Genomic DNA, 13,372 nt, shown 5'->3' on the forward strand with positions numbered 1-13,372 from the left:
AGTACAGACGCCGGCTTACTGATCTTGATCCGTGGTGCAGTGCCCAGAGGTGCGCGTTGACTGTCTCGTACAGCCGGCCTCAGCCAAGCATTCACGCAGTCTTGTTATTGTTCGGCACACCTATATTTGTCAGGAGGGATCACTACAAGATTCTCAGCCCTGCTGTTTTAACGTCATATATCCCGACCACAGCCAACACTCCAAACTCAACCTCCCCGACAACAACTCCCTGCCAAGGTCAATAACGACGATCGCCCGCGCTCGCATCGAATACGTTTTCCTATTTTTGCTTCCTTCTCGAAGTAACTCTTGGATACCTTTCGCCAATACACGAGATGTTCTTCGCCTTATAGCATAACGGTCCCTAGGGACGCCATACATCAACGGTTCTTGCTCAACGCGACCTCTGCAGAGGTATTTTGACGACGAGACACACCCTGTGTGCTCCATTGTCAATTGTTTCGACCGGTTCCGGATACTTCAAGAGCCTCCAGAGGCTCAACTCCATTTCGCACGAACTTTCTCGTCGCGTTTGCGACCCCTCTTCGCCTATCGCCACTTACCGCGACTCGACCTCCAGCATATACAATTTTTAATATCACCAGTACGAGCGATCGATCAATTCTTTCCCGACGGTCCCGTACCATCTATTCCCGATAATTCGCAGTATGAACCATCATTTCGATCCTACCTACGAAATGGGCATACAAGATCTCTTCGCGTGGCGGTCCCAGACGACCGCCACCACAACACCAGCGGTAACAGATGAAGAGGTGCCAGCAGATGTAGATGAACCACCGGATCATCGTCTACACGAACAAGCTCATCCAGACTTTCACAAAGCGATTGTTCGCCCTCAAGCTGACCGCAAAGAATCACTCCTCACGAAAGCATTCCAGAAGGTCCCGGAAACTGATGCTGTCCATCACGATATTCGACTGACGACAGACCTCACTCGCCGCCGTTCGATGATGAGCAATGCCAGCCTGGCATCGACGGCAGAACTCACCAGCGATGGTGGTTTGACTAGCCCAGCACGAACAAACACACCTAGTCCACCAATCCCTAGGTCTACCTACACGAGCTTTGCTCCATACTCTTTCAACTCGAAATCTATCCAGCCACCAACAACATTGGTCGCCAAAGTGGAGCCCGTGGAACCTGCTCGACCGGAAATTGTGAGCATATCACCGAAGGCTCAACCAGTCGGCGAGGCAGTGGTCAAGAAACGTTGCATCACGTTCATGTGCGATGGAAAGAAGGGCATGGCCAAACCAAATCCAGCAGTCGCTGAACCGGCTCCCATCGCAGAACAGAAGCCTGCTGAAGTTCCTCAACCACGGAGGTGCACCATCAAGTTTGCTTGCCCAGGCCCAAAACCCGCCGACAAGACTAGCAAAGCAACCACTCCAGTTGTGACCGAAGCACCAAAGCCCGTTGAGACTCAGAAGCAGCGTATCTCGACAAGATCTCCATCCATTCCACGGAAATCTCCACGGCCCGGATTGTCTTCGTCGAGGTCCAGTCGTGAATCTAGCGCTACTGCTCGACGTAGCTCTCCAGTTGCACTGCGCACAAAGCCAAAGTATATCATCGCTGATGAAAAGACTATCCAGTCTTCCGAAGCCACCCGTTTCCACGAGTTTTGTAGTGAAGAGTTACAAGACGATGATTGGATCCGCAAGGATGCCGACATTCCACGTGAGAACAAGCTGACCATCAACGACACATTGAAGATGGAGAATGCTATTCGTCAACTTGGAAACGAAGCCGAGCAAGAGGCATTGGAAGACGAGGACGATGATGACGAGGATCAGTCTGGCAACGATTCTGATGAAAACGATTTCGAGGATGAAGAGGATGAGGAGGATGGAATCGAAGATGGCATTGTTAGCTCTGATGAAGGCTCTGACGGCAACGAGACCGACAACGAAGCTGGCTTTGCAGAGTCAGATGACGAAAGCGATGGGGAGGGCGAGTTCTCGTTCTGGACACCTGGACGCAAGTTTCATCACCACGGACAAGCGAGTATTTACCGAGCATCTGCCCATCGTACTGCATCTACCTCGTCGATCGATTCTTTGACCCACATGGAACCTCCTCCTCAGAAGAGACGGTCAAAAGCTGTACCAATGACTCTTCGTCCTGGTACCCCAGAACTCCCTGATAGTACCGACTTCGTCTGTGGAACCCTCGATGAAGATCGTCCCCTGGAAGACGCCTATGTATCTTGCATCGCCGCTAAGAATGCCGCAAAGCATAAGCAAACTCCCCAGGATATCGATCCCAGCTTTCCTACTTCTGATATCGAGGACGAGGAAGATGAGGTCGATGACATCGAAGTCGCCAACGATAGTGACGAGCACGTGTGGATCCATGGCAAGTTCGAGGAATCTGACAACGAGAGACACGGGAGACGCCGCTCTACTACCGCTATACGTCGCAAGTCCCCTGGCCATTCTCCCAGAAGACTTCACTCGCCACCTCCACCAAAGCAAACACGCCATCGCTCTCCGCCACCTCGCAAACTCTTCGGTCATTCTCCAAGGCGCCTGAGATCACCACCTCCACCACGACATGTCCGTTCACCTCAAGCATCACCTACGTCGAGCAGAGCTATCCCTTTTGCAGTACTGGCCTCTCGACCGGGATTGACTCATACGAAGTCTCTCCCACGTACTCCAAATGCCTTCTGCCGGCAGTACAATGCTTCCCGCTTAATTGCTGCCAATGGCAACGGCATGGATGCTGGCGAAAACGATGGACACATTCGTGGGGCTATCGATATTGTGAAGGGCCTCGAGCAGAAACGCCAACGACGCAAGGAGAAATTTTATCAGAAGCAATGCAATCGCAAAAACAAGAGCCACGGAGAACGCAAACCTCAACCAGGAAAGGGAGCCGAGCGTATGAGAGAATTGGGTCTCCTCATGGCTGGCAAGACCGGTCCACAGGACCCATACATGCTGTCTGCTTAGTCTTCATGTACAAGACTTCGGAGACGCGGGCGTTGGGACGGCCAGACTGTTCTACTCGCCCATTACATACACTTCTATTCATTTGTACATACCGTCTTCTAATGGCCGTCTCTCATACCGAGACGCCAGCCTGTAGATACGACATTCTTCCTTTTAGTCATTCCGATCATCGTCAGTCACCAACGCGTGCGAGGACATGAATCTCATTGCATCATACCAGGTTGCGGAGGCGATATGAAGTGGTCATCGTTTGGACCCTTTGGGAGCATTGCATAGCATGGGCAGCATTGGGGAGGTCTTTCGGGTTTTTGATCTTGAAGGAGGAAATGGGGAGCATTTCCAGGGAAGGAGGAATACGAGATGTTCGTTTCCTGAACGATTTTCTTCACGGCTTTGATACTTTTTAGTTTCATTCAATGAAGCTATTTGCATATATTTTACCTCCTTATCTTGTTTGAATCAAAGAATGTCTGAAGTCAAAGATCTTTAACCAATGAATGTAGCTGCCTGGTATGCATCATTTCATCATCCGGTACAAGCAGTAGAAAAGTAAACTTGCCTCGAAGTCTATCCCCGAAAGCCGGTACCCGACAAAACCAGGGCTGAAAAACATCACATGTCTCAATAAATCACCCCAGTAAGGACAAATCTCCAGACAATGTATACTCTAGCATCTTGTGAAAAGGACACTACTACCGACCCATCCGTTCTAGACACAGTTTACAAGAATAAAGTATATAAACCACGTTGCGTCCTACTGAAGAGGTGCGAAGTGAATATCGTTATCGCCTGAAATGTTAGGTAACCAGATCGTCTAGCGTACACTTTAGTTGGCAAGAACCCAACCAGGCTGGCTTCAACTCTTTCAACGACAGACGATTGTTTTCACACACCCATTTCGAGTCTGCGCATTAATCGACATATCAAGATGTGGATCGTCAACTGGTGTACGTAGACCATTCCATGATGCTTTCCTTTGTTGGGTTCGATAGCAAAGCTGACATGTTTGGTTTCTTGCTGCAGTCTGGGATACTCTTGCGTCGCTGGGTCTGCTGAACAAGCATGCTAAGCTCCTCTTCTTGGGTTTGGATAATGCGGGGAAAACTACGTTGTTGCATATGTTGAAGGTGCGTCCGTTGTTGCTACTGAACTAGCATACGTACAATGGGAGCAAGAGCTGATGAAGGTTGTCTTCTGTGCAGAATGATAGAGTTGCCATCCTGCAACCTACTCTTCATCCTAGTGAGTATACACCCAGCAGCATCTGCGCATATACTTACGTCCGCCACAGCATCCGAAGAACTCGCCATTGGCAACGTTAAATTCACCACGTTCGACTTAGGTGGCCATCAACAAGGTAAGCTCCCTACTCTCCTGCCCATTCGGGACTTTCCACTAACCACCAAAACCAGCACGACGTCTCTGGAAAGACTACTTCCCCGAAGTCTCCGGCATCGTCTTCCTCGTTGACGCCAAAGATCATGAACGCCTCCCCGAATCGAAAGCAGAGCTCGACGCCCTGCTCAGCATGGAGGAGCTGAGCAAGGTCCCGTTCGTGGTGCTGGGCAACAAGATTGATCACCCCGACGCGGTTTCCGAGGACGAGTTGAGGCATCAGTTGGGGTTGTATCAGACGACGGGCAAGGGCAAGGTTCCGCTTGAGGGTATTAGACCGATTGAGGTTTTTATGTGCTCTGTTGTTATGAGACAGGGTATGTTGTTCCCAAAATCTTATGGAAGTGAGATTTTTGCTAATAGGGGAATTATAGGTTACGGAGAGGCTATCAGATGGTTGTCCCAATATGTTTAGATAGATAGGAGGAGACGTGGGAGGAAAGATGAGCTTTACGGACGGAGAACGTTATGATGAGCGGGCGGAGTTTACACAGGTTGTTTCCATGCTCTCTTTGGCAGGACTTTGGACAGAGACCAGGTCCAGCCAGTATAGTAGCATGTTTGTACTCAGCATAGTTCTGCGAATCAAGAAATTTTTTCCTCCATTTCTCTCGTTCTGCAAATAAAAGCACCGAGTAACAAACGGGTTTGTGGCGCAAAGACACCGAGTCCTTCACCGCAAGCCTATCTCTCTTTTTTTTTACCCCACAATCACTGCACAATCAATCCGAATAACACACAGATCCAAAAAATAATCCCAAGATCTCGAAGGTAATGATCTCCGAGTCGTGACCACCTACGTTTTACATATACGAATTTTCCTCGCCTTCCCCAGGTATCACGTACCGACGTCATGCGATAGTTGCAGGCTCGCTCGCTCGCTCGAGCTCGCGTCCCAACAATCCACTTCAAACCTCACCTCCATTTACCACACCACAGCCAAAATGCCACATCCTCCACGTCCTCCCCTCATGGAACAATAAAAGAAAATGGCAGACCTCTCTAAATCCACCAACGGGCCCTCCCCGTCCAGCGAGACCGGCTACGACGCTTCCCTCCTCCCAGACTACGACACCGAGTTCACATCCGAGGAGGATCTGAAGGCGTTCGCGGAGGCGTTGGCGGCGCCGGAGGTGAGTCCTAGCACGGATGATCTGCTGGCGAGTCCTGTTGTCGGGAGTGCCGCCAGTTTGGCAAACGGGAGTGCTGCGAGCTTGGGACATGGGAGGGGCAGTATGGATGGTGGTGGTGGTGGTGGTGGGAGGAGAGAGAGCCTATTCATCACGGCGCAGAACGATTGGGCGCCTGTTGGGCCGCCGGCCAGGATCGGCGGATCTGGGAAAGGCAAGAGAAAGAAGGGAGTGCGGAGGAAGAAGAATCGCAGTAGCGATGAGACGAGAGAGGGGTATCTTTATACGTTGCTGAAGTGGCCGTTGTTGGCTACGGTCGTGGCATGGGTCACTGGTCTGGGCGTCTCGTACCTGTTGACGCGCCTGTATATCTGGCTGTACGAGCATTTTGTCGCGTGGAGGGGCAGGAGGGAGAGGTTGAGGCGGAAGTTGCAGGGCACGCAGAATTATGCGGATTGGGTGGCGGCGGCGAGGGAGCTGGATGCGTGGGCGGGGAACGAGAGGTGGAAGGAGACGGATGAGTTTGCGTATTATGATCATAAGACGGTGAGGAGGGTGTTGGGGCAGATGAGGAGGTGTAGGAGGAGGATTGAACGCGGGGAGGGAGCGCTGGCGGAGGAAGATCTGAAAGCGTTGGTTGAGGCGTGTGTGAAGAATAATTTTGTGGGGGTGGAGAATTCGAGGTTGTATTCTCAGACGTATTATGGGACGAAGGAGTTGGTGCAGGAGTTTATTGATGAAGGTTGGTTTTTCTCTTGCAGGGTGAGCTGGGAATGAGTGAGTGCTGACGATGTATAGTTGAGAGAGGTGTTACTATTCTGGTTGATTCGAAGCAACTGGGTGCAGAGGAGAAGAGGACGCTGTTTAAGAGGTTGCATACCAATTACGGACGGACAGCGCTCTGTCTATCAGGGGGAGCTTCATTCGCTTACTACCACTTTGGTGTCGTCAAAGCTCTCCTAGACGCAGACCTGCTTCCAGAAGTCATTACTGGAACATCTGGAGGAGCTTTGGTGGCTGCGCTTGTGGCAACACGTACCAACGACGAGCTTAAGAAACTTCTCGTCCCAGCCTTGGCTGGCAGGATCAACGCATGCTCGGAACCATTCACAACGTGGGCTCCAAGGTGGTGGAAGACGGGAGCTAGATTTGATTCGTTGGATTGGGCTAAGAGGTGTAGTTGGTTTACGAGAGGGAGTATGACTTTCCGTGAAGCGTATGAGAGGACTGGGAGGATATTAAATGTTTCTTGTGTCCCGGCTGATCCTCACTCTCCCACGTAAGTGAAGCTGTTACTTGGAGGTAGCTTAATTGTGCTAATAACATGTGTAGTATTCTGACCAACTATCTTACCAGTCCAGATTGTGTCATCTGGTCTGCGGTCTTAGCCTCAGCAGCAGTTCCTGGTATTCTCAACCCAGTCGTACTCATGATGAAGACCAGAGAAGGTACACTCGTTCCGTACTCCTTTGGCCATAAATGGAAAGACGGCAGTCTTCGAACCGACATTCCTCTCAAAGCACTCAACCTCCATTTCAACGTCAATTTCAGCATAGTCTCCCAAGTTAACCCACACATCAACCTCTTTTTCTTCTCTTCCCGAGGTTCAGTCGGCCAACCCGTCACCCACCGTCGGGGTCGTGGCTGGCGAGGCGGATTCCTTGGCTCCGCAACAGAACAATACCTCAAACTCGACCTCAACAAATGGCTCAAGGTTGTTCGACATCTCGAACTTCTTCCCAGACCACTAGGCCAAGACTGGAGCGAGATCTGGCTCCAACAATTCTCAGGCACTATCACCATCTGGCCACGTTCTCAGATCTCGGATTTCTGGCGCATCTTAAGCGATCCTAATCCCAAACAACTTGCTCGCATGCTGCACGTCGGTCAACAGAGCGCGTTTCCTAAACTAAAATTCCTTGCTAATAGACTGAAAATCGAAAGACTTATAGAGCGGGGACGAAGAGAGACTAGAGTTGGCGTTAGAAGGGGTAGTATCGAGAGTATTCTCAGCGAAGATGATATGCGGAATCTATTACGGAGAAGTGAGGCGGAGAATGAAGAGGTTCTCACGGCGACGGACGAAGATACGGAGGGCGATGTCGTTACGATTGGTGATGAATTTGAGGATGCGGTTGCTGAGAAGGAGGAGTTGCTTGAGGAGGTGCTGCATGATGATTGATGTATATATGATTCGTATGAGCGGCTTAGTGAGGCATTTTGTGGGCGTTTATACCATGCATTAAGGCGAATGAAGGAATACAGGACTTTTTGTTCTTTGATGAAGCCTTTTGGCATTCGGGTCTTTTTGGCCTGCAGTATTTAATTTTCTATTGAAGCAGTTTGCTGCTTTTCTAGCAGTTTTCTCCATATCCCACATCTACAAGAAGGAAGTCTCCACCAAAGCATCTGCATCCCAAACTTTCTTTTCCCTTCCCCACAAAACGAACGATCACTATGTTACATCGCTCCAATCCCTTCCCGCTGAATTTTAAAAAAAAACCCCCTATCCTCTCGTCCGTCTGCTTTCGGGCCCCAATCCCCCGAGCTCCCCAGATCGCCTTTCGCGGGGTCACGGGTCAGCCTCATGCTTAAAGTCAGATTTTGCCCGCGCGAGATCTTGTTGGTGGCTGAATTGTGGATGGTTGTGCCGGTACCTTGCTTTGGTGTCGGGGGAATGTTGTTCTCTTTTCTTCTTGCGTTAGGGTATGGGGAAGAGGGATGTAGATCTGGGGATGTGGTGGGGTTGAGGTTTGGGGCGAGTTGATTTGTGGATGATGGGATCGTAGGGCGGGCTTAGGAAGAAGGATGATTTGAGGGACGGTTTGGAGTTAGGAGCGGGAGGGGAGTATAAGTATATTGGGTAGTTCCCTGAAGTGCTTGGTTAATTTTATTGAATTGTGAATCAGTCGTCATGAAATCTCTTATGCTCCTCTCTGTGTCTCTTTCCCTGGCCAGGGCGAGTTCTTTGCAAGAACGAGACTGCAGTCATGATAATTGTCTAGTAAGTCCCTAATCTTGCTCATAAACTCAACTGTTAATTGTTCTTAGAGAGCAGTAATCCAATCCGGATCCGAGTTTTGTTCAGCATATACAGCAACACCAACAATTACCTCCCTCCCTACTTGGGCAACAGCATGCACATCCCCCTCAACGACCTCTCAGATTCTTTCTGCGTGCTCCTGTCTCCCGACGCCGACATCCACGCCCCGAATACCCACCATCTGGCTCGCAGGCGACAGCACCGAGGCCCCAGGCGGCGGCCACAACGGCACCGAAGGCTGGGGCCAATATCTCCAATACAGCTTTCCCCCCTCCGTAGCGTTCGTCAATAATTCCGCGTATGCGGGACGCAGTGCAAGGAGTTTTACGAGAGAGGGGCGCTTTGAGGCGATTGCTGAGAAGGTTAAGCCGGGAGATTGGGTCGTCATTGAGTTTGGGCATAATGATGGGGGTAGTCCGTATCCAGCGGCGGATGATAATGGGAGGGCAGATTGTCCTGGTGCTGGTTTGTTTTCTCGTTCTTGAAAGGGAGGGGATGGTGGGCTAATGGGGAGACAATAGGGAATCAGACTTGTCCTACTGTTTATGCGTAAGTGATGAGAGTTTGGGGTAGAGAGGACATAGAGCTAATGAGTATAGAAATGTCTCGGAGATCGTGTTGACGTATCCTACGTACCTGAAAGATGCATCTGAGATGTATCTCTCGCTAGGAGCGAAAGTTATCCTTTCCTCGCCGACGCCTGATAATCCGTGGGAAACGGGCAATTATAGTTATACCCCTGATCGTTTTACTTATTACTCTTGGTACCACCCTTTCCCCATCTTCTTCCCTAAAAACTGACATCCATCCCAGGCTCTCCGTAACCGAACTCGGCGGCCCCTCAGCAGGCGTCTATTTTGTCCCTCATGGCCAATACGCGGCTCAAGCCATGAAGAATCTGGGCCCGGAGATAGTAGATGCTAATTATCCGATGGATCATACGCATACGGCGCCGTACCTGGCGGATGTGGTGGCGCAGAGCTTTGTGTTGGGGTTGAAGTGTGGGACGAGTGGGTTGGGGGGTTTGGTGAGTAATGCGACGGCGAGGTTGGAGGGGAGTGTGCTTGGGACGTGTATTTTGGCGAATGGGACGTTGCCTATTTGATGGGGAAAGGGAAGGAGGGAGGTGGTGTGGAAGAGAGGGTTATAGAGGGTCTTGGTGTGGTGATGAGTTTAATAACCTAATGTGAAGAGATTATTCACGAAGCACCATCCACGTCTTGGACATAAAAAGTAAGATTTTATCAAGCATTTCCTGCTTCTTCATTTTCAAGTTCTCTCATAGCAACGTAAATTATTGCATACGAGCTAAATGTATCTCTCGTCGTACAGTATGGGTATCCTCTTCTCCAACCCCCTCAAACCACTTCTTCTCAGCCTCAAAACCCTCTACTCCCGATTCAAATCCGAATTCGCCTGATCATGCCTCTCCTGTCCCCCATGGCTCGCATGATGTACATGACTAGCCGCATTCCTCGCATCAATACCCTACATCCCCCCAAAGCATCAGCATATTCCCCCCTTTCCCTCGAACAATAAAATACATACCGAAGTATCAGTCTCCCCCGGCCCGCTCGGCATCAACTTATCCTTGATTTTACTCATGACTCCCTCCTTCTTCCCCGTCTCGCCGAAATTCTGGTCGACGTTGTTATCGTATCCGGCGGTTGGGCCCGTGGTGGTGTTTGTGTTTGAGCTGTGGGGGGGAAGCGGTTAGTTTGTCGTAGCGAGCGAGGAAAGGGGGAGGAGATGAGGGATGGGGGATGGGGACGAACTCCATTCTTGATGTTTCGATTGTTTCTTTTTTTCAGGTGTTGTAGAAGATTTTGTTAGGTTTGAGGATATTAGACGGGAGAATAGAATTATATGAGATGTGTAAATAGATAAGGATTCTATCAGCATATGATGTAGTCTTGATGTTGACGTCACGTCTGTAACAGTATTACCCCACTTGGAGATCTGATAGGACGGGATTCTTTTTCCGTCGTCATGAAGGCAAATTAAATTCTGGATGCCTGTATTTGGAGAATGGAGATCGAGATTAAGATAAGATGGTGATTGTTGGTTAAGCTGCAGGTGGGTGAAGACAAGGTGGCGCGGTTGGTGCTGGAGGAGGGGTGGGTTTAAGCTTGAATTTTTGACGGTATATCCGGGATCCGGCAACTACTATGCTATGCCTAGCTACTATGGAGAGAATTATTTCGCGGCTAGTGAATTTTTGTCTATGGCGTTTTCTCGTACAATGGTAATGGTGTCCCCAAGAGCTTTGCTTTGATCTGTAAAGCAATGAACCTCGAGTAATATCTCCCTTGCCCAATCGTGCCTCCGTGAAGCCAAATTGCGGGGTCTGTATTCATATCAGCTTAGATCTCATCATCTATTAAGAATTCGGAGATAACTTACGACCAGTAGGTTTGAACGCAGCTTTCAGCTCTCCTTCCTTGTCCAAGGTCCAGAAGTCTCCAACCTGGTCCCCGATCTCAGAACCAAAGAGCTGCTCAACTTGCTCTCTCATATTTCCCACGAAGCCAGTCGCAAAGACTATTACGTCCGCTTTGAGATGCGTCCCATCACTGAATATCAGACCATCTTTCACGTAGCGGACAGGAAGAGTGTCGGATTTGACTTTGATCTGAGCCTCTTTCTCAGCATCTTCATCTCATGTCAAGGGATTAGTAGAAAACCTACCAAACCAGCAGCAATCTTCTTCGAAGCCCCAACATCCATATAATGACCCCCAAGCCGTACAAGAATATGCTCCTGTATATTCCCGTACCGCTCGGTCTTGAACCCAGCTCGTTCGAGGGAATCGAAGCGCTCTGATTCTTTGCTCGCCATGTCGTGGAGTACGGCTTGGCTCATGAGGTCCGCGACTCCGAAGGGGGTGGTGAGGGATCCTCGATCGGCTACTTCGGTTGGGTTTGTGGCGTTGTAGCTTACTGTTTGGGGATGTTATGTTGAATTGGTTTCGGAGAAAAGAGAGGCTACTTACGGGACGAGACCTTTTTGTAGTATTCGGCTGGGAGGATGTCTTTTTCTTGTAAATGGATGTTCTAGAAAGGGGATTTTGGACTTACAGGTTTTTGATCTTTGGATCATTGTCACGGACGCGAGTCCGGCTTGGAGCATATCGTCTGCTACATCGTGTGCTTTTAAAGTGAGCTGCTGCTGCTTCATGATAGGCGATTGGGATGAATCGAATACCTGTATTTGCTGTTCCAACAACCACTCCGTGCTTTCCCTTCCATTGTGCTGGAGTAGTGTACTCTGCTGAATGCAATGTGGTGCCTTCGAAAACGTCCTGATCGAGAAGTAAGTAAAAAGCGAAAAAGGAGGTACATCACTCCTTTACTCTATCTTGATACGGCGGTGGTGAGACAGGAACTTGTCCTCCAGCTCCACCTGCTAGCACCATAAATGAAGCAGTGATGAGGCGATCATTTTCGTCGTCTTGTCTGAGCCTCAAAGTCCAGAGATGTTTGGATGAATCCCAAGTTCCAGATTCAACGATTGTTCCTAACCAGATGTTCTGATGATGCTCAGTCTGAGTAAAGTCTAAAGGGGTATTGTGGACTCACGATTTCGAATTTCTTTACCCATGCTGCATAACCCTTGGCCAGATCGTCTTTTGAGAGATATTCTTCGTACTCCGGACCGAATGTTCGCTCAAAAGGTAGATGACCTTGACCACATTAGAGCCAAATCCTCGATTGACTTTGATTTACTCACCATATTCTCTATTCGTATGCACTTTTTCAATGTCAGTAACCCGGCACAGGATCTTGGGAGCTTTGAATGACTTACATCTTGCCGAGCCATACCTCAATTTCCAATTATCACCCACATTCCTATTTTTATCCAACACAACATAAGACACCCCAAGAGCCTTCAACCTCCCACCCGTACTAAGTCCCGCCAACCCTCCCCCAATAACAACACAATCAAAATGCCCCTTTTCACCCTCCCCATTCACATAACCATTCTTCAACTCCGTCACAGGCTGCAAAACATCCACATCTGGCTGACCCTTCAATTGCTCCAAGACCGTCCTCAACACCCAAATCCTCCACTCTCCATCCTGGTCTGGCACCAAGGAAACAATAGCAGTACAAAACGTCGCCGGCGTAGCCCCCGTCTCAAACGAGAATCGAGCTTCAATCCAAGCTGAGCCCTGCGGTAAGCGGACTACGCGCACAGAACCCGGTTCTAGTGTAAATGAATGCACTTTTGCTCGGAGAGATGTCTCGGTCCAGGCTGCTGATACGGAGGTAGCGGAGTGGAAGGTGCGGAGGGTGCCGGTTAGGGCGAAGATGTCGCGCCATAGGGCGTCTTGGGCGAAGTCTTGTGGGGTGAGGTGAGGTAGTTTGGGTGTGAGTTGTTGGGCGATGGAGAGTGAGTTGATGGTGGTTGGTATTGGGGTTGTTGGTAGGGCACAGGGGTAGTTGACTAGTGTGGACATATCTGAGATGGGAGAAAGTGGATTTCTTAATTGAGAGTCGTTTTTGGGTTGAGCATGCTCAGTATGACGAAGGATGTTTTATATTAGATATACGCACTTGTGATGAGAGCCGAATGCTAGATACAGAGCGGACTTAATTGAGTTCGGGGAGGAGATCGCCTTGGAGCAAAATTGTGGGGTCGGGGTATCGCTCCCGACATTCTGGATGCGGAGTAGCTGTAAGCTAACAAAGACGAGCTCATGACTAGTCAAAAAACTTATCGTCGTTTTGAGGTGAGCCTGTTGATGTGTTGTGGAGAAAGGGGACGTGAAATTTGCGATAAATGTTTGGCTCGGTACTCGGCTACCGTCCGATATGTCGGCATTT

General features: G+C 49.7%; 6 protein-coding genes across 6 annotated transcripts; 4 read left to right on the forward strand and 2 right to left on the reverse strand.

The window, feature by feature from the left end:
• Positions 1–764: 764 nt before the first annotated feature.
• LY89DRAFT_550546 (uncharacterized protein) lies at positions 765–2,978 on the forward strand (the record flags this gene model as incomplete). Its single annotated transcript, XM_018208302.2, has 1 exon — positions 765–2,978. A coding segment is annotated over one exon (2,214 nt), but the record flags the coding sequence as incomplete, so codon positions are not given.
• A 905-nt stretch (positions 2,979–3,883) lies between these two features.
• LY89DRAFT_681780 (GTP-binding protein) lies at positions 3,884–4,986 on the forward strand. Its single transcript, XM_018214366.1, has 6 exons — positions 3,884–3,925; positions 4,002–4,105; positions 4,181–4,220; positions 4,270–4,335; positions 4,391–4,690; positions 4,748–4,986. Exons 1-6 carry the CDS (start codon positions 3,907–3,909, stop codon positions 4,786–4,788), a joined length of 570 nt encoding a protein of 189 aa, XP_018075531.1. The 5' UTR covers positions 3,884–3,906; the 3' UTR covers positions 4,789–4,986.
• A 50-nt stretch (positions 4,987–5,036) lies between these two features.
• LY89DRAFT_681781 (patatin-domain-containing protein) lies at positions 5,037–7,730 on the forward strand. The gene is made up of 3 exons (XM_018214367.1): positions 5,037–6,245; positions 6,302–6,782; positions 6,836–7,730. Exons 1-3 carry the CDS (start codon positions 5,363–5,365, stop codon positions 7,683–7,685), a joined length of 2,214 nt encoding a protein of 737 aa, XP_018075532.1. The 5' UTR covers positions 5,037–5,362; the 3' UTR covers positions 7,686–7,730.
• Positions 7,731–8,351: 621 nt separating this feature from the next.
• Positions 8,352–9,764, forward strand: LY89DRAFT_778788 (SGNH hydrolase). Its single transcript, XM_018222242.1, has 5 exons — positions 8,352–8,507; positions 8,555–9,011; positions 9,068–9,095; positions 9,146–9,310; positions 9,360–9,764. The coding sequence occupies exons 1-5, from the start codon at positions 8,418–8,420 to the stop codon at positions 9,649–9,651; spliced, it is 1,032 nt and encodes a 343-aa protein (XP_018075533.1). The 5' UTR covers positions 8,352–8,417; the 3' UTR covers positions 9,652–9,764.
• Positions 9,765–9,859: 95 nt separating this feature from the next.
• Positions 9,860–10,427, reverse strand: LY89DRAFT_681782 (uncharacterized protein). The gene is made up of 3 exons (XM_018214368.1): positions 10,322–10,427; positions 10,095–10,242; positions 9,860–10,034 (listed from the first exon to the last, which is right to left on the reverse strand). Exons 1-3 carry the CDS (start codon positions 10,324–10,326, stop codon positions 9,936–9,938), a joined length of 252 nt encoding a protein of 83 aa, XP_018075534.1. The 5' UTR covers positions 10,327–10,427; the 3' UTR covers positions 9,860–9,935.
• A 240-nt stretch (positions 10,428–10,667) lies between these two features.
• On the reverse strand, positions 10,668–13,284 carry LY89DRAFT_681783 (dimethylaniline monooxygenase (N-oxide forming)). Its single transcript, XM_018214369.1, has 10 exons — positions 12,351–13,284; positions 12,276–12,296; positions 12,125–12,228; positions 11,899–12,075; positions 11,751–11,847; positions 11,624–11,695; positions 11,539–11,577; positions 11,235–11,485; positions 10,950–11,178; positions 10,668–10,893 (listed from the first exon to the last, which is right to left on the reverse strand). Exons 1-10 carry the CDS (start codon positions 13,003–13,005, stop codon positions 10,769–10,771), a joined length of 1,770 nt encoding a protein of 589 aa, XP_018075535.1. The 5' UTR covers positions 13,006–13,284; the 3' UTR covers positions 10,668–10,768.
• Positions 13,285–13,372: the final 88 nt, after the last annotated feature.

Source organism: Mollisia scopiformis, assembly GCF_001500285.1.
Source record: "Mollisia scopiformis unplaced genomic scaffold LY89scaffold_5, whole genome shotgun sequence".
Taxonomy (NCBI): domain Eukaryota; kingdom Fungi; phylum Ascomycota; class Leotiomycetes; order Helotiales; family Mollisiaceae; genus Mollisia; species Mollisia scopiformis.